Source organism: Oenanthe melanoleuca, chromosome 18 (genome assembly GCF_029582105.1).
Source record: "Oenanthe melanoleuca isolate GR-GAL-2019-014 chromosome 18, OMel1.0, whole genome shotgun sequence".
Lineage (NCBI taxonomy): Eukaryota > Metazoa > Chordata > Aves > Passeriformes > Muscicapidae > Oenanthe > Oenanthe melanoleuca.
Genome location: NC_079351.1, coordinates 7,429,468 through 7,449,923, shown reverse-complemented (window position 1 = coordinate 7,449,923; position 20,456 = coordinate 7,429,468). Strand labels below are relative to the sequence as shown.

The following is a 20,456-nucleotide window of genomic DNA, read 5'->3' as shown; positions in this document are numbered from 1 at the left end:
CAGATATTGAATACAGATTATTTTCCTCAGAGATCAGAATGCCAAGGTTATGCAAAGATCACACTGGTGAAACCACAGTGGATTTTGGTCCATCTGCAAACTACTGAATCTTGAGGGAAAACAGCAGCAGGCAGAATTCATCTGTACTGGCATCCCTCCTGTTACCCTGAGCATCTGCACCCCTGCATTTCACTTATTTCATGTATTATCCAGCCAAATGAGAGGCAGCAGAGCTGTTTCCTGCTGCTCCCTCCATTCCCCTCAGCTGCAGGATGGAGCCTGCAGTGAATCCTGACTTCTAGCCTGGACAAAGCCCTCCACAGCCACATTTAAATTTAGATAAACAGGACACGAGCACTCCATGATTCTGATTGATTTTCTGCAGTCTTTCAGACAAGATCACTTGAGCTGAAAAGAAAGTAACTGAAATAGTGGGAAAGGATGCTGACAAAAGAAACAAAAAATAAAAATCCCCAAACCAACATTCAGACACTTCTCTCAACAACAGCATCAGTTTCCTTAGGATGGGCTCTCAGACAGGACAAGGGGACAGGCTGAGGCTGAAGCAGCCACTGATTTCCCTGTGACACTTCACTGGTGTGAACCTAAACCAGAATGAAGCATCTCTAAAGGATTACTTACCCTAAACCAAACAATAAAAACCTAAAATCGAAACCAAACACTTCCATTTCCCTAAGGCAGATCTTGCAAAGCACTTCCACAGACTGTGTCTCCCTCTCCAAAAACAGTGACAAGAGCAATCCTGACAACTTAACGAGCTATTAACAAAAACAATGCCTGTAATTCGCTTTTATTTGCATGGCTGTGAGAATGAAAGTCAGTACACTTACTTGAAATCAGCATTTCCATTAGGGATAATCATTATGGGAGCCTGGTCTCAATTATCACTAATTCCAACCCAAGGACACCTTTTAAAGGTAAAAGTTTCCATCATTTAGACTTCTCACAGTGTCAAAATGTAAAAAAAAAAAAAAAAAGAGAAAGGAGAGCTTGGAGGAAGACTCTCAACAGCTGAAAAAATCAATTTAACAGAAGCAGTATGAACTAAACAGAAATCTCAATTTCCAATGCACAAACTCAATTGAACAAAGCACCCTTTTCATGTGCCCACTGAGACTAATTCTCACTTCCAGATTTGCTCTTTATTGCATTTTAAGGATGTTATCCTCACTCTTATTGGTGCTTCTCCGTGGTACTAACACGACCTCTGTAAATAAATTTATTCTGGATTTATCCATGAAAATGACAAAAGTCTCAATCTTGCTTTTGAACCAGCATGCAAACTTCCCAGCTCAGCTCCATCTCTAAATTATCCCATCTTTTGATATTTCAGCCTGCATGTTAGACAGGGATCAAAGAAAACATGGTATTAACTGCTGCTGCCACTCAATTAACATTTGTGGGTCTACCAGGGAAACAGAGGTGTGGATAAAGCCTTCAAACACACATTTCCCCAGGAAAATTGATGGTTGTGATTGTCAGGTCGTGCCTTGACTAACACACTTGCACAGTTTGGGTCCAAGGTGGGTAGTGTGGCTCCTGGCATGATGCACATTGCATTTCCTATTTATACTGAGAGCAAACAATTAGTGTTTGCCCTGAAATACAGAATTTAGTGCTCTGTTCACACACCCCTCTGTGCATTAATTACTGACACTTAGGTTGGGAACCACATCCAGCAGCTGAAGTAAACTTGTGGAATTTCAAGAAGGTCCAGAGGAATTTTGTCTGCTTAACTGACACTGAATTTACACACTGAAATTATTTTTCCATAAAGTGACAGCAAACCCCAGCAGGAAGTTCTCTCTCCAGTATATTTTAAAATGGTCACAAACATTAGAAGAACTTACCAGCACAAGATTTCTTGTTTTTCATAACTGTACCACAGAAGGGTTTCTCCTAAAATAGGGACCTTGGTTAAGGATTTTTGGGGGCTCTGGTTGTTTGGGATTTTTTTTTTAATATCCTTTAAGAGTTTAACAGTGCTTGCAGAAAATTATAGATTTGAATGATTTTTAAAAAATGTTTTTATAAATGGTTCTCTTTCTTCTCTCAACTTGCTAACATAGATTGTACCTAATTAAATTAACACAACAGAAGTAAAACCACATCATTAATTAGGAAGCAACTCCACAGTTGTAGAAATTCTCAGTCCATGCATTCATGTATCAAAATGAAAACCAACTGGCAAGACAAAATACATATATGTTTACATGAGATTCATTAAAGACTAATTTGTAGCAGCTTATTTGGCACTCAGTTGACAAGAAGAGCAGTTTTCATTTCCTGTTTAGCACTTGCTTGAAAAACTTGAGGATGTGGTATGGCAAGATATTAAACCTTAGTAACACCCTAAAAGAATGAGGGGGAAAAAATTAAAGAGGACCTTTTAATAAACCAAAGCAACTTAATGTATAATTTTGCTTATAAAGATGAAATCTCTGATATAAAAGAAAACCACAGATGAAGCAAAAGCCTTTTTTTCAAATCCCTCTTAATTTAATAATTCAGATTAACATGTAATTGTTCAAAGGCCACTGAGGTGAAATGAAGGGGGTGCAGCCTCACTGTTAGTAAATTTTGATTAACAGATTAAGAGATGGAATCATAAATGGATATCAGTGTTACTGTTCTTTATATTAACAAAAAAAATATATATATATATAGTGCATATATTCTTTATATACACCAAAAGTTTCAAAAGAACAACTGTGTACACTGGAGAGGATTTTTCACCTCTTGGCATATTAAAGAATATGAGTAAGTGAAAAGCAATCATATGTCACAGCAGCCTGAGTAACTGAGGTCTCTCTCTTCAGATCAAATGTCAAAAGCAATATTTATATAGTTAATAGTAAAAAAGAATAGCTAACCATGATGCAGCTCGGAGAATGTCATGACTTCTTGTAAAACTTGTCACAGAGCAATAATACTTCCCTTTAATGACCCTATAAATAGTTCTGAGCAGCCTTATAAGATTATCTGATACTGAGTCAGATCAGAACAGAGGAAAAAGAAAAAAAAGTAAAGCATCAGATTCACAGAGGTACAGAAAACCCACAAGTCCTTGTTCATTAGCATCCCTCTGAGTTGGTTTCAAAATGTTTTTTGAAACTACATAAACTTAGCATTTTAATTTCTAATAAAACAGTTCATATAATTCTTATATGGCAAATGAACATCACAGAAGTTCATCATTAAAAAGGATTAATTTAAAAAGCAATCTCATGAGAGCCATAACCTACTTACAATTAAATGACATTGTTTAAAAAGCACTTACAAGTTGCTCATCACAAGACCCATTTTTTTCCCCAAATACAGTGTAAGAAGAAACTGCTCCTTGTAAACTTTCAAGTCCTTCTACTCTCATTAATGTGATGAGGAAAACAGGGCTCCTAAAGGGTTTGGAGGAAAAAAATTCAGTAATTCCCTCTCTGGAATAAAAAGCTCTTTATCCCTTTTGGTACTCTGGAGAAAATAAAAAATGTGTAGCATCAAGAGAATTTTAATCACTGGCAGCACCCTTTAATCCACACCTTTGTAGTGCTCAGTGTATAAAAATCTTATGCTTGAAATTGCAGGATAACAGGAGTGGGTGAGAGAGGCTTTGCAGTGCTGCTGGTCCCATTAATCACTTATTGATTGAGCACTGAATGCTTTTCCAGGCTGCCTGACAGATTGGAATGGCTCTGGTAACCCCTCACTCAAATACATGTTCAGCCTCATTTTCTTTCACATCATTCATTAAATCTCCTGGGAATACACACAAGCCTCTCTCTCCAGGTTGTCCTCACAGATTTCTCAGCCTGCTGGATGTTCAGGTGCCCTCTCATCCCCTCATTAACACCTTGCTGATCTCACAGCAAAAACCTGAATTTAAAAATCCCTTTCTCCATCCCTGTAAAAAGATCACCCTGGGCTGTTTGGCTGTGCACAGCCAGGGCTGTGCTCCACAGGAGTTGTGACACTGCTCCTGGAGAGCAGAAGTGACAGCAAATGTCACAGGAGATGCCACCCTCCCTCCCCAGGGTCAACCTGGGAGCTCCTACACAGTTACAACACATGGGAGCTACTGACAGGTAACCAGTGAGTCTTTTTTAACCTTTCTTCAAAGACATTTACATTCTGACTGGGCATAAAAGAAGGTTGGTGAACGATACTTTTCTAAAAATTGCTGCATGGAGTGTCTAAAAATACCTTCTCAGTGTTCCATGCCTGCTCTCTGCCCACCAAACACAACTGCAAGTGCTTCAGAGTTTTATGTAGGCAGATAAAGTCACTGCCTGTTACATCATCTGTAACAGTTCTGGATTAAAATTTAATTACTATGCCAGTAACCTTGCTTTTCTGTTTGTAAAGAGTAAGATTGCAGCTCAATTTTCCCAAAACAGACTGACTAAAACAACTTGGGACAAGTGTTTCAGGTTATGCAGTAGAATAAACACTGCAATATTATTCTGACAGCTCACATTCTGAGACTGTTTCTTTTAAAAGTTGTCTTAGTGCTCCCATCACATATTTTCATCATTTTATGATGAAAATGCCATTGAACTCCAAAGAACTATTTTGGGATTCTGGGAGGGAAGCCATGGATTATGGTCCTTCATAAAGCTCTTCCCTGAGGAAGGTTCAGCACCTTTTCCAACACAGTTCAATTCTGAGATGCTGAGCCAGAAGCTGTTTTCCACCATCAATATTTCATAGGCCTTGGGATCCCATCCTTTAGATGGCCAAAGGTGATTTCTTCAAATTCTTGTAAAATCTATCATGTGACACTATAACCTAATCGACTTCCTTACAAAAAACAAAAAAAGAAAACAAACAAAAAAACCCCATCAAACCCAAAAAAGCTCAAAACACAAAAAAACCCCCAACCAAATAAAAACCCCCCATGGATCTGACAACTTAAGCACATGAAATAGATTAATAAACAAATGGTTGGGAAACAAGGAGCTGAGGTTTACAGAATAAGGCAACATTTCCCACAGAAATACTTCCTCACATCTAATTGTTGAAAAATTCAATGCCAAATTGATTTCTCAGCTGTGCAGACACGATCTGCAATATAATCTACCTTATAAAAATATCACTCATTCAATACAGGAATTCAAATGTCTGCAGAACTAGAATATAGGAAAAATAATTTAAGGGACAGAACCCCAAACTATTTCTGTAGTGCATGGAAGAGTGAAATTAGGCAATTACATTCTGAAAGGGACATCTCAGAAGAGAATTGTTCAATACATGGGTCCCTATATTTCCTTCCATTTCCAATACCAGATTTTTAACAACACAATACCACGCTCAGATGATCAAAGCAAGGAAAAAAAGCCTTTCAAATGTGGCTTTTTTTTTTCCCTCCTGTTTCACATTCAGTTGGACTGAAGTGGCAGCTTCCTCCACCTCAATCTCTGCAGGAACTCCACCTCTTTCACCTTTCCACACCTCCCAACAAGCGTGCCTGTGCTGCTCCTCCTGGCAGAGCAGGGATCAGATGCTGCTGTAGTCTGAGCCACGGGCAGCAAGGGCTGCTGCTGCTCCCCACTCCACGGTGAAGAAGGTGATTGTTCCAAAAAAGCCCACAAGAACCATGATCAGGAGCTGCCACTGCAGCAGGAAGTAGTTGCTGTAGAAATAGGCAACTGCAGCACAGATGGACTGAGAGGAAAATCAAAGTGAAAAGATTATCAGTGGAGATTTCCAGGCTGCTGCTGCTACAGAAGGATTATCAAACTGACATAGACACAGTTTAATATGCAGCTCTCAGAATGCTTTTTAGTAAGACACAGAATCTTAAGGCTTCATTATACCTCAACATATGTCTCAGTGTGTCCCACAACAGATTTCATTTTTACTTGTTATTTAAACAGTGTTCAATTGTAGGAAATGAAAACACCAAACTCCAAAGTGTTTGTGGCATTGCAAGCTGCTATTTCAAACTGGTAAAAACACTACCAAAATCCCTGGTATTTCAAACCACTTTGTCTAGAAACAACACAGACAAAGCTTTAAGATCATAGCCCAGGAAACTGTTTCCAGCTTCACAAAACTATTTTCCACCAAAATTCAGGATGAAATGATTTGCAGAAACGTTTTTCTCAGCTGATTAAAAAGCCCAACCCACTACTTCGGTAATATCCCAACAATCCTGTTTCCAAAAGGCTGTTTTAGGCAATACCTGCACAAACTTAAAGATGGCAAAGGCAGGAGCACTGTCCTCTGAGTACAGGAATCCCAAAATACTGAGGAGCTGGGTGTTGAAGCAGCTGTCCCCCAGCCCCAGCAGGAAGCTGCAGAGCATGGCCACCTCTTTGCTGAAGGAGAAAGCAATTCCAATTTAAAAGTCATTCATTCAAACAGCTCACACATCTATAAACTGTTTCTGGCAGACTTATTTGGAAACTGCAAATGGAAGAAAGTTATCACACTTTTAATTTCCTTAGAAAAGAACTGGGAATGCCTGACTTGGCAAAAGGAGTCATTTCATCAGCTTTAATTTCTTGAATGCCAAGACTTCTGTTACTGTTACCTGCAGTCAACTCTATACTGAATTAGAATCACTAAAATAACTCATTTTAGTGCTTGGAGTCACAAAACCCACACAGCAGTGATTAAAAGCTGAGGCACATGGTAAGTTCACAAAATCTGCAGGAATGTTAGAGAAATACCAATTCATTTGGCAGGAAAATACTCCAGCTAAGACCAGTCACCTGCACAGGCACAAATGCTTAGAATTGCAAGTTAGCAGCTGGGTCTGCAAAACTGACAGTACAGGATTTTCACACAAACTGGTAAAAATTCAGCCCAAAAGCAAGTTGTAATGATGAGGTAAGAAAACTTTCTATATTCTTACCCCAGCCACTGAGTGCTGTAAGGGACAGGCTGCAGTCAGACCAAGTGGAATTTAACAAGAAGCACTGGAAGACTTTGGAAACCAGTGCAACAGGGCAAGGCTGGTGCTCCCTGATGTAAAACTGAGCCCAAGACTGTTTTAAAATAAACTGAATTTTTAACAGCTACTACAATAGATGCTATTGTGCTACATGTCAGAAACATCAGTTGTCAAGTGACACAACTGCTATTATTCATCCCCAGGCTTTTTATTCTTATGTCATTCAAGTCCCTAAATTGGGTGCACACTGGTGGAATATCTACTTTTAATAAAAACAGAATCCCTGAAAGCTTTTCCTAGGGAGTTAGTCACCAGACAGAAAAAAACTTCAAGAAATTTTCTGTAGAGAAACAAGCTGTTTATGCACATCCTGAGCTACAGCAGCCAAAGGCAAAAAATCCCACATACCTTGGAATCATATAAGCAACTTGATCTGTTCCTTCCATGGGGGCAATGGGGGCATCATTTGGCATGTTGAAAAAAATTAAATAAAAGGCTATGAAGTGTACAAGGATGCCCAGCATCACCACTGGGTTCCTGCCAGAGCGATTCTTCTTGCTCAGCAAGCCAAAGATTCCTCCCCCTGCAGGGGCAGAAAAAGGAGAGGATTGAATCAGAAGTGCAGATTTAAATACTGACAATTGAAATTAGAAACGTTCCCACATTGGATAACAAAGATTGACTGACTTGCAAACAGCCCCAAGGGGTTTGTCAGGGAAATGGGGCAAGAGATTGATCAGATGGCTGCTGATGAACATATTTCACCTTTTGGCAAGTATTTAACCAGCAGCCAGTTTCCTTCAGTATTGCAACAGCACTAAGTGAAAATAGACAGCCTTGTGCTCAGCTCTTAATTGTAAAAACATGCAACTCAATGGATCTGAGCTGCTAATGAACAGTGGATTTTTGTTAAACACCTCAGTACTTGAGTCTACAGAAAAAAATTAAATATTTACTTAATGAATACTACCTGTATCCAAATTTATTCAAATATCACATTTCATTTAACACAAGCAAACTTTTTAAAGAAAGAAATCCTTAGTGTAAGCATTTATTCAAAAATTTTAAACTTATATCACTCCAGAAGTAATAAAAATGCAAACATAATGCTATTTCAAAATAGCATTTAAAATAATAAAATGGTGTCAATTCCCTACTAACATTGCAGCCTACAGTTTCTCACATTTGAAGTCTGTGTATTCCTCCACTTTAATCCAAAGAGAATGCAGAATATTAGAATTGGTCTGCATCCACTTTACACAGTGTAAGGTATAATTCACAGTGCAGTAAGGGACCACAGTGCCAATTATATTGCTGCTATTTCATTCCATAATTATTGCTGGAAGCTCAAAACACACTATTGAGTTAAACACAAAAAAAAAAAAATTTTGAGTAACTACATCACCCTAATCCTTTTTGTTGTCAAAAGGTAGCAAATTTAGACTCACCCAAGATTTCTCCAACACCAATAAAAATACCAGACAGACCAATCAGGCTTTTCTCTTCACTGCCAAACCTATTCACAGCACCAATGCACGTTCCATACACTCCAGAAAAGAATGTTAACACCAAACCTTGGAAGGAAACCAAACAGAACTGATAGATGCACTCTCATAAAAACAAGGAAAAAAATCTTTCTGTCTAAAGGCTGCTTTCCCCTCAGGTATCTTTGCAATCATATATTTAAATGAGATGGGGTAATAAAAGCAAAGAGACAATTTTAAACTATGTAATTATTATATTCTCTATACAAAAAGCCACATTAGAAAAGTGTCACTACCTGGTGTCACAGGCACTCAGGTTCAGTGCTGCTACTCTTGACCCAACACCTATATACACAGTTTATATTTCTACTTCTCAAGAACTTTGGAATTTTATCAAATGAAAAATGCCACGTGAAATAACTCCAATTAACTGAAGAAATAAAGCACAATTTCATTTAAGCATTCCCACCTTCAAGTTATGGCATTTCTAAAAGTCCCTGCAGCCCCAAATACCAATAAGGAGCTAAGAATCCTAAAATGATCTTTTTTATACATACATAATGAATTCAAGCTTAGAAAGAACAACTGCTAATTGTTTTAAATCTTTTCCTTCTTTCTTTCTATTGCCATTAGTGTGAGGAAAGGTGACACCACTGACCCAGCTAACATGACTGTGAGCAACCATTAATATAAAAACACCAACTCAATAAAAAAAGTGTATTGAAAACAACACAAAATGTTATTCCTGAACAGAGAAAACCAGCTTAAAATAAAACTTTCTAATTTATATCCTTTGTTTTTTGGCTACAGCTAAATCCTGGTACAGCACACCCTGCCCTGCCTGGATGAACCTCATGGCTTCAAAAACAGGGGTGCACTTGGAGCATCTTAACCTGACCAGGAATTGTGGAATAAAAGCCCTTGCTGGCCTTAGGGAATTTTCTGGTTTCCTACAGAAAGTAGCAACACCAACCCAGATCCAGAAGATGGCAGCAGATATTTTTTCCCCAGCCTGGACTGAATTATTTTTATGCCACCTGTAACCCCAAATTTCAGGATATTCAGGCAAAACCTGACTGACTCCCTTCCCTTGTTACCTTGCTCCACATTCCCATCCCCAGAGGAATTCATGTGAGTAAATCTGGGCTAAGAGAACACTGGAGATGCTGTGGAGTAATTTGTAACTCAGATTAGTGGCTGGAGCAGCCCAACTCCAGAGGTACTCAGGCTATTTCTCTACCAGGAGCTGCTGTAAACTGCAATGTTTAAATTTTGTTCACATCTAAGTTTTCCTTCCCACATAACAATAGTTTTTCCTAATGGTGACTTAGAGCTTAGGTTCAAGTGCATCTATTTTATAAAAAAAACCTAATTTGATCATGAACAAAACTACATCTGAAGCTAAAAAAGGAGCAAGAAACCCCCCAAAAAACAACTCAAGGATTTTATAGGGTTTTTGGTGGAAGAATCACTAATATGGCAAAAATACATTTTTATTTTACAACTCATACATTGGTCCAAGGATAGCAGACCAAGTTTACCCAAAAGTTGCTAAAAAGAGTGAGAACCCTTGCCACAGCAAATCCTATTGATAAAAACAGTTGAAAATTACTAAGATGGTTCCCAACAGAACCAAGACTAAAATGAAGAGCATTAGGAATCTCCCATGCCTTAATGAAGGTGTGATGTACAAACATTCCTTTAATTCAAATGCAATGCAATGTCATTAAACAATCTCCAAACTATTGATTTGAGCAAAATGTGCAATATGTAGTGCAATATCAAATCCCATAAAAACCAGCTCTGTAAATTTTGCCTCTCACTTTGAGACTCAGAATTTTACTGAACCAGCACCTGCAGATTTGGATGCACCTCTCCTCCTGAACAGAAACACTCCCCAGGATACAGAAACATCACAAGTAACCCAAAATTAATTAAAATATCCAGATAATGTTTGCAGAGATACAGGTTAGAATTCCAGTCTGGGATTAAAATTTCAAACAATGCCCTGCCACTGCTCCATGGTGAAACTCTGCTGGCTTCATACCTGTGTAGGCTGTGGTAACACTGAGAAGCAGCATCTCTTTGGTGAAGCTCAGTGTAATAGATTTCTCTGTAAAGAAATAATAAAGAAAATCAATACAATTTCTGAGAATACTACTAAGATAATCTACACTTACTTTTGCTCTTTGCTTAAAGCAAAAATTGGTTATTATACAAACTGTGTATTAAAGTTTTATTTAGTGTTTATTACAGCAGAGTGCTAAATAAACCAACCCTGACCTGCCATCTAGAAGAAACGTGCCATCCAAAAATTTTATTTTGTAAGTAATGCAGTGGGGGGAATATTCAAGAGCAGATACAGAGTTTTCAATTATCAGACAATTTTCTGCTCTCTGTATTTTTGTACTCTCAGTTCATGGCAATTGTCTCTTGAAAGGATAAACAGATTTCAGTGAAGATTCCCAAATCCTCACAACAAACTTAACAGTCTCAGGCAGAACATATGAAGCTTCAAAGGGACTGCAGATGCTTGTTATAAATTGTTAACTGGTATCAACTGGTGACAAAAACAAACAATCTGTGACTTCTTTTTATCTTCATATGTCTGTTGATTTTCATTTTTCAATCCCACTGCCTTTCTCAGTAGTAACCTGCTCCTCTTGTGCTCATCTGTACAAGGATGCTGCTGTAAAGCAGTTTGGATCTGAACTCACATCAAAGGAGGAACACTCCAGTCTCTCCTGGGCTACTCAGGTATGTGATTGAAGTGGTTTGTACATGATCATATAATCAGCACAAATACAGGGAGCTGGCAAGGAGATGCCAGGTTTTGCTGAAGCAACCCTGATGTGAAATTGTACTTACTGAAGGCAGCCACTGCTCTCATCATTTTGTTTCGTGCAGACCTGGGTAAACAAATTACTTGGTCAAATTGGAAAAGAATAACCACATTTTATTGCTGTGCTGGAAGGCACCTTCATTTTTCAAACCTTCTGTATATTTTCTAACCCTGCACTACATACTGGAATATGTCAATGTATTTTTAAAAGTTTCTGAGATCTAAAGTAACCACAAAATCTATTTGCTGCCTGTAGTAGTGAATACTTGCTCAACAGAATCTTTCTTTTGAACATTTTAAGCTTTCAACATTTTTTCCACAGGCATGCTCACTGATGTTTTTCTAACATTTTCATTGTTCTCTAAATAAAGCAAAAATATTTAAGCTGATGCCTCAGGCCAAACTGCACTGAATCTGTGTAACTGTGCATTTCTAATGTATTTATCAGCGTGGCATGTATATTTAGAAAAGATAGCAAAACATGTTCCAGTTTGTAAAACAACCTATAATGAGTATTTTCTGTTTATTCCAGCCTTTTGAATGGGCTGATGAGGGCAAGATAAAACATAAAAGTATTTAATAATAATAATCAGTGGAGAAGAGGTGAAGGGTATCTTTTGCAAGCCACTTGCTTATCAAAGGAAAAACTTCATGTGCAGCACTGAACTTCACCCTTTAGAATATGCCATATCAAGAACATTATTTCTCATGAATTCTCATTGTTAAAACACAGGTGTTGATAACATTCATGTTTCCAGCACAGAGGGAAGTGAATGCACAGTGTTCCTCTGCAGAGCAGGAGCACAAACAAGGAGATGTGACAACATGTTATTGCCATCAACACTTACGAGCTCTCCCCCAGGATTTCATTAGTGGAATCATCATCCCCTGGAGCTTTTGTGTCCTCTTGTTTCCTAATCAGAAAGAACAGAACTGTGCCCACAAGACTGATAACAGTCAGAGCAATGAAGACAGTTCTGCGATCGCTCTCTGTGGAAAAACAAACAAGAGCCATGACCAGATGTGCAGAAGAGATTCAAACCAATCCAGCTACCTCCAAACAACTAACACAAACATGCTACAGTGTTTAACACAAACTAATTTTCTAGCTTACCTTCCACATGGAGCTGCTGGCAAACTCCTGTCTCAGTTTTATGGTGCTAATAAAATTAAAGAGGTCCCTCGCATTCTCTGCCATGCAAAGGCTTTGACCAAGGAGCAGCCAATTAAAGGAAGTGCATAAATTATTAGCAGAAGAAAGTACATCTTTGAAGACTTATATAATTCAGAGTGGACATAAACTGCCTCCCATAAAAAACCCCTTCAGATTTCTAAGAGAATGTCTTGACCAGCATGAGAACCATGAGCACCATGACATCATAAACTGTAGGATGGGAATCTACAAAGGCATTAAAACCACCAAAACCTCAGTAACTGTCACAGCAGCTGGAGGGGGCAACTCTGCTGAACAAGTTGATTGCTGCAGCAGAGCACAGACACATCTAATATAAAAGCCATTCCCATTTACCAGTACTAAACAAGAAAAAAAGTAACAGCAGTTGTGACTGAACTAATGCATGACCCTGAAGATATTAGCTATGCTTGTATTTACTTCCCCAAAATTGCAAACTTGTCCTAAAAATAACTTGTGCTTGATGACAGATCCAAAAAGAGGTGTGCTTCACAGCTTATAATGCTTGTGCTATTTCTATGTAGGTAGTAAAATAAGATTTGATTTTTAAGTGCTGTTATAGTTTGATATAAAATTTTCTAATAAAGAGGAATCCCAAGACATTTAAGATGGAGGGAAATGTGACAGCAGAATGGCCTCATAGTTAATTGCTATATTCTGTGGTTAGCAGAGCAGTGACATTTGGAATGCACAGAATTTGAGACCCCCCCCCAGGTTGAAAGTGTCTCAAATATTTCCAATAACACTCAAACCTTTGTGTCACAGTTAAGGCAAGGCAGAAAATGACCTTTAAATTTAGCCAGTGTTTCATTACCAAACCTGATCTGTGGAGAACCTGAAAAGAAGGAGCTAACAGAAACAAGAAGTGAACTGTTCCTTCTGTTCTGTTATTTCTGAAGCCTGATAATTATAATTTAAAAGTCACCATCTTACTCCTGATTGACTAGAGCAGAATTAAATAATCTGTTAAAGGTTAAAAGAATTGACCATTTTAGTAGATATTCAACATTAGGACTAAATAAGGAAAATTATCAGTAATTACAGAACAGGAAAATCAAACTTATCTGTTTCCAGAGCACTGACTTCCCTGCAACACTCATTTTTTGTAATTAAAATCTGTTTTCAGCACTTTTCTTAGTGAATCCTGTCCCCCCACTTTGCCTGGGTTAAACAGTTGACAGAAATCTTTGCTTTAAAAACATAATCTCAACACTTTCTAGCTCAAGAACAAGAATAAAGTCCACTGTTCCCCAGTTCCTGCCCTTTGCCAATCTAGCACAACATTAAATGCAAAAAAAATACATCATTAATTACAATCCCATTAGGAAGTTCATCTCATAAACTATGCCAAGAAAACAAGAAAGTTCTTTTTCCACTCTCCCAGCAGTGCTGCCTCCTACACTGCTTTGTGCCACCACAATTAATGCAGACATGAAGTAAACTGGGCTTGTTTTCCTTTATTTTCCTTTATTTCATAGCTTTATCAATCTCCAATATGTTTTAGAACACTCCAGGAGTTTAATTTGGAATAGGATAGTGTGTATAATATTATACATACAGCCAGAACAACTTTCCCCCAAATGGGAGTATTTTGGCACAAAAATACAGAGTAGGTGTTGTGGAAAATCTTCAATACCCTACAATAAATTGGAAGGGGGAAAAAAAAAAAAGTCTGCTTTTGTATAAGGTTCCTGCCACTTTGGAGTTCATTATTTTATATGTTAATTCATGCTGCTATATTTAAAGGTTAGCCATACAAACAAGCAGTACCCACCTGATATGTGAGTTTTTCCTTGCCAAGCAAAGTATATATACATATTTCCAAAAATCAAGCTGCAAACAAAAAGAACAAAGGTGAACAATACATTGTGTGAAAAAATTAGGGTTGTAGCACCACAGTACTACTATTCTATACAATATATTTAAAAAAAAAAAACACCAATGCTGTGCAATCATGAAAGAAATAAAGATAAGAGTCATTTCCATGTCAGCTGATTCTACATAAAACTCAAACAAATTTGAGGATTTTGCCCCAAAATGTTGGCTATTCATTTTCATAAATCAAGACATAAGGTGGTAGCAAAAATTAAGAAATCTGCAGCTAAGTTGCTTCTAATTTTGGAAGGTTATAGGTTAGAAGGCTGACATATTTCTGGAGGTGATTTTGTAATACTTCCTCTGCAGGGTCATATGTCTTGTCTAAAGTATTGCTTCAGCTCAAGGAAATTCTGTGTCCCTAACTACCATTTCCCAAAATACAGTCATTCAGAATGAATGATTTAAAGCAGTTTTAGAGCCAATTTTCCTCTTATTAACCCATCTATTTTACTCACTGTAGAACACACAATCAGCTGGGTTTGTGGAAATTGCTACTCTGATGCCACACTGAGGGTTAATTCTGGAACTGAAAACTTTAGAACACAACCCCTGGCTCAGGCTGACTTTCTCCCAGCCCAAGATCCCATCCCCACAGCAGCATTAGCAATGCAGGCTCAGCACCCTAAAGCATTTCTGCAGCTCATTCCCCTGGTTATCTCCCAGATATATATTCTGGCAGAATATTCAGAACTGCTGCATTAGAGGTGGTAAAAGGATATCTCTTCAGGAACCATTTGTGCACCTGTCTCCCATGAATTTGTTTGATTCCTTTTCAATCCTGCTCACACCATCCAACTCTACACACTCCCATGGCTGCAAGCTCCAAAAGTTTAATCACTCACTGTACAAAACACTTTTATTTGTTTCAAACCAGTCCTCCTTATTCTCAGCCAGTGACCCCAGCTCCAGCACAGCAGCATTTGGTGACCAACAGCTCTACAATCAGCTCCCCTGCTGCCATAATTTTGGGTAACACATTGGTATAATCCCCCTCAGCTGCTGCTCCTCCACAGGAAACAGTCCAAACCTTTTCGGTCTCTCTTCAAGCCATCAGCTCTATCTTCCTGCATAATTTCATTATTTTTCTCTATATCCTAATTGTATTTCACTCTCATGAGAGGCATTAACTATCCCTGCACAAAACACTTAATGGCCACAACACAGCATTCACTGCCTTGTTTTTACTGATGCTGAGCCTTTTGTTGATTTTTTTTCAGTCAAGCAGCACTCAAAGTTTAATATCAGAGAGCTGTCAAAAACAAGATTTCTTTTCTGGCTTCTGACTGCCAGGTCCAACTTCAGTACCTTCACTTTGCAGTGAGAACCAGCTTCTCCCTCAATAAAAAACACAAATTGGCACAGCCCTCCACAACCAACAAGATTGCTGTTACATCCCTGAAATGCTCCCCTAACAGAAATGTATCTTTTAGCAGCTCAAGAGCTGAGATTGCAATATTCCACTTTCTTTCACTCCCTGTTCTGTAATGCACAACACCAATAAAAACATTGCTTCCATCTCTCCTTCCCCCTGACTGCAAGGTCCCAGGGGAGTATTTTTCTATGCAGTCTCCCACTTATAAAAATATGTAAAAAAGCAGAAAGTGTACAGAGGAAAAAAAAAAAAAAAAAAAAAAAAAAGCCAAATAAAGCTTACCTGAACTGCAGGAGTGCCCAAAATATTCCACTGTTCCTTCCAATGGTGTTTTCATCAGAATTTTCAGTCAAGCAATTTCCCTGGGCTGTCCAGAGGACTGAAACAGAGAGAATATATTGCTCAGGAAATAAAAATATTTTAAAGGTATAGTCAAACCTCTTAAAAAACAGTCAGCAGAATAAGAACAATGCTTACCAGCAGCTGCAATGCCAATAAGCACAGAGGCAGTGTAGAAAGCCCATGTAGATGGTTGGATAAAGACTGCAATGTATAAGCTAGAACAGAACAGATCAGTTCATTCAATACTGACCTAAAGTGAATAGTGCTCTTTAATAATCAAATACCTCACTTAGGTGCTTCTAAATAAGCTATTCTCTCCTAAGGGATGCTGAAAAACAGGTTGTATATGAAAAATCTTCTCACCCTTCTAAGCATACAGAATTTTTTTTATATAGTTATTAATCTGAGACCATAACCTCAATTCCACAGTCAGCAAAGTCTGAAAATGCTTGGAAAAAAATGTTTCCAGTAGGCTGAAGCACTCTGGAGTTACATACCTGCAGTATCTCTGTGAGGGGCTTTTCTTAGCCAGTACAATTTAATGTATGGCCCAGGAGCCTTAGATGTGAAAATATTAAAGAAATATTTCCAAGAAAGCAGGCAAACCTCAAAATTAATACTTACCTATAAAACACACCACTAAGAACCATAGAGAACTGAGGACCCACTATGGCAACCAGTGAAGGTGATATAAGATTTGATGCAGACAATACTCCATAAATAATGGACATACTACAAAAATAAAAAAACAAAGAAAATTACTTAAAATAAAATATAGGCTATCACTGCAACTGCTTTAGAAGTGATCACTGGATTTCAAAATATCCATTTAAGTACATGCAAAACTTTGATGGTCAAACCTTTCCCTACTTTCTTCTGCTCCTTTCACCCATGGCACCCCACATGGGAATACAGGAGTGTACAGTATTCCCTGATTGCTGAGGAGAGTCCCAAACTACTGCAGGCAATGAAATCTTGTAATTTACAGCATGCATTTGTCAAACTGCCTGAAGAGCAGTTATTGTATTTTGTACCCTGTATGTCTAGAGAGAATGTTCTAGAACCCCACTTATCTGTCAGTGAGGTTTTCATCTTCTGCCAAATACACCACAGAAATTTTACAGACATATTTTGTGCCAGTGGCATTTTTAGTTTAAAATTAAGACAGTAAACCCTTCAAAGGAGCAGTCAGGTTTTCCTACATGACAAATGAATTTGACATGCAAAAGGTCCCTGGTCAGGCATGACGAGTTTGACTGTGCCAATGCAACCAAGAGAATGGCTTTTTGTGGCTTTGCTTGTCTTTCTAACTGCTCCTTTCACATTTGTGTTTTATTTCCTCAGAGCTGACCCACACCACCTGTCCTACACAAACACAATTTATAAAGGCAAACAACCAAGGCCTGAGTTAGCAGTTTTATTTTTAAACTTCCACCTCTTTGCCTCCTAAGGCAAAATGCTGGGAATGTGATGATAGTGGTTTCTCCCCACAAAGAAAACATGCAAATCAGATATGTAGTTCAACTGGAAATAATTCAGAGCAGAACTGTGAGAAGCCTGTTTTAAACTGCTTTAAGTGTGTCAGTAAATTGTGAAGTCAGCAGAACACTGCAATCTCTTGAGAGTGTCTCTCTACTGGAGAAACTGTAACTAAGTTCACCCTGCAAGGAGCAAAGTAAGAAGAAAATCTGTGTAATTACCTCGTGTAGCCACTGCCATGAAAGTCTGTGTTGTTTAAATTCGTGATAACAGTTTGCTGTGAGAAGATCATACATTGTAATGTTAGAATCTATCTTGCATTTTAAGAACATCTGCATCAGTTTGAAGTCAGTATTAAACATTAGAATTATTCATTGATAGACACTACAAAGTACTTAAAAGAATTTAAAATGCTAATTACAACTCACACCATCTCCTCAACAAAGATGCAGGAGATATTTGGCAGGAAAACATCTATGTTTGAAGAAGAAATTAGTACTTTATTATTAAATCATGATTTCATAAGAGATCTAAAATACTTCACAAAACTTTTGTTTCACTTAAGACCTCTTATGTAGATAGGTATGACTATCTTAATTTTAAAAGTGGGGGAAAAAAAGAGAAGTTTCAGAATGATCTTAACCTGACCTAACTATGAATCTCTGATAAGTTTCCATTCTTTTCAGCATCCTGTTATTTCCCTGTTCCTTTTTTCCCCTTCAATCAGCTTTAGTGGTCATGAGACCATGTAGTTAGTTGGACTGGAAGGCAGATTTGATGGAAAGTCACTCATAAAGACTTTTATGACAATGAATTACATTATTGCATGATCACAAAGTCCAGTTCTGTGAGGTGCTGAATTCATTGCAGGATTTCTGAGATCATTGGGCTGCACTTAAGAGCTCACAGAAAGTATCACACAGCACTAGGACTCACAAAAACTACCCCAAGTAGTTATTTCTATAATATCTATATAGTAATATAATACAATATCTAATGCATTGAAAGATATTTATCTGTCTGAACCCAACAAGGATCCTTCCTGCACACAAGAAAAGAGCTGTAAGACCTACAGGGATGTTGAAATCTAACAGCCCTGCAGGAACAGAACTAATAACATTGCAAACAGCTCAGGAAGTTAAAGGGCCAAACCTGGCAGTAGCAAGAGTCTAAAAATTTAAATAGTAACAGTAAATTTGGATTATGCTGTGCTCCATTTTTGCTCAGCGAAGAGATACTAAATAGCAGCAAATAACTTCAGCTAGAAGGTGACTTGGCAGTTTAGCAATTGTAGAAATCTGTTTGTAAGGTGTTATCCTCATACTCCCCCTCAGTGTCTACTTTGTTAGATTATGAAAATCTAGTTAATAATAGCATGGTTAATAAAAACTTAGGCAAATATTTTGAAAGGAACGATACAGAATATAGACTATGCAAGGTTAATTCAATTGTCAACATGGCAAGTGTCAAAGTAGACACTATTTTAAAATTCAACCATTTTATAAGATTAATTTTCTACTTTCTAGGCAATCAGGCTCAGTTTTATATGTAGCTATGCTATCTTAAAGAAATAAGCTGCTGAATTTTTTGGTTAAACATATTAATCTACTTAAAAATAAACCAAAAGAAGTTAAATGTCAAAGTATCTTGAACATTAGAAAATCCCAAATAAAGCAACATCAAAGCACACAAAAGACAAGCCAGAATAACTGAGATAGAAACGTGGCACATTTTGAAAGTCACACCTACCGCAATATTTCCACAGGATTGGAAAGCAGTGAATATGAACATAAATGAGACTCCCAAAATAATGATGTTGAAGAGCTTTTTTCCTTCCGAAGACATTTTGTGTATTCTTCCTAAGTCCTCAGTTTCAGTCTGGAAAAACTCTTTTTTCTTTTAAAAGTTTCCTCTTAACCTCTGTTAAAAAGAAAAGAAAAATAAAAAAGGAATAAAACAAAGCTTGAAAAATAATTATTTTTTAGGGCTACTTATCAATTAATCCAGAGTCCTGATAAACCTTTTAAATAATGTGCAACAAAATCGGTAACTTGGGGAAAGAAACAAGGTTTGTACAAAAGGAAAAGGCCAAGATTTCCTTTACCTGTTCCCATGAAGTTTCCAGGGCTGACTGCAGGGTGGTATTTCACGGCATCCCTTTGTCCCGAAGGATCAGCTCTCCCAAAATCGAGCAGGTGGATGGGCTCAGCTCCTTGTCATTGTAGGGATCAGGACTGCGGTGCCCGGCCTCTCAATCACCTGACGAGGGGAGGATGAGCCGCCCGCACATTTCCATGCACTGCCCAGGAAATAAAGAACATTTCGGCGTCTCGCTCAGCTGACCCAGCCCTGAAAGCCCTCGTGCACTATGGGAAATGCAGTTTTAGCAAAGCAACCTTTTCCTATTTCAAGCGGGGAAAATCTCCCCGTCCTTAAAATAAAGTTATTTGTACCGGGTTTTTTGAGAATTGTAATTATTTCTAGCTGCTATATAATACCTGGTAAGGTAAAAAAAAAAAAAAAAAGAAAAAGAAAAAGAAAAAAAAAAAAAGAAAAAGAAAAAAAAAAAAAAAAAAAGGAAAAAAGCCCACCCACACAAAAAACCTTCAAAATTCAAAAACTCTACACAACTACAGAACATGGAATCACAGAATGGTTTTGATTGAAAGGGACCTTAAAACCCAGCTCGTCCCACCCCTGCCATGGGCAGGAACACCTTCCACTAGACCAGGTTGCTCCAAGCCCCCTCCAATCTGGCCTTGAACACCTCCAGGGATGGGAGAGATACCATTAATCTTTTACTTCACAGTATTTCTAAATAATAAATTCAAGACCATTCGATCTTTGAGTCATGAAGATCTCTGTTAAAACATCAGCAAAGCTGAGAGAGGACGAGATATTGACCAAATGGCTGCTTTTTCCTGTTACCATCCTTTTCCTGTTCTGTTGGGCCT

General features: G+C 38.0%; 1 protein-coding gene across 1 annotated transcript; it reads right to left on the bottom strand.

Annotated features, from left to right (window-relative positions):
- Positions 1 to 795: 795 nt before the first annotated feature.
- On the bottom strand, positions 796 to 19,829 carry MFSD11 (major facilitator superfamily domain containing 11). Its single transcript, XM_056505906.1, has 14 exons — positions 19,607 to 19,829; positions 19,252 to 19,422; positions 17,724 to 17,779; positions 16,648 to 16,755; positions 16,159 to 16,238; positions 15,964 to 16,060; positions 14,206 to 14,264; positions 12,088 to 12,229; positions 11,266 to 11,306; positions 10,445 to 10,510; positions 8,362 to 8,487; positions 7,322 to 7,496; positions 6,200 to 6,335; positions 796 to 5,679 (listed from the first exon to the last, which is right to left on the bottom strand). Exons 2-14 carry the CDS (start codon positions 19,345 to 19,347, stop codon positions 5,512 to 5,514), a joined length of 1,350 nt encoding a protein of 449 aa, XP_056361881.1. The 5' UTR covers positions 19,348 to 19,422; positions 19,607 to 19,829; the 3' UTR covers positions 796 to 5,511.
- Between the last annotated feature and the right edge of the window lie 627 nt (positions 19,830 to 20,456).

Excerpts from the sequence above, each read along its gene's own strand:
- MFSD11 (XM_056505906.1), bottom strand. The coding sequence starts at position 19,347 with ATGTCTTCGGAAGGAAAAAAGCTCTTCAACATCATTATTTTGGGAGTC. Across the intron at positions 16,756-17,723 it reads CATGGCAGTGGCTACACGAG|TATGTCCATTATTTATGGAG; the intron begins GTAATTACACAG and ends TTATTTTTGTAG. Across the intron at positions 5,680-6,199 it reads CCATCTTTAAGTTTGTGCAG|TCCATCTGTGCTGCAGTTGC; the intron begins GTATTGCCTAAA and ends TTTTCCTCTCAG.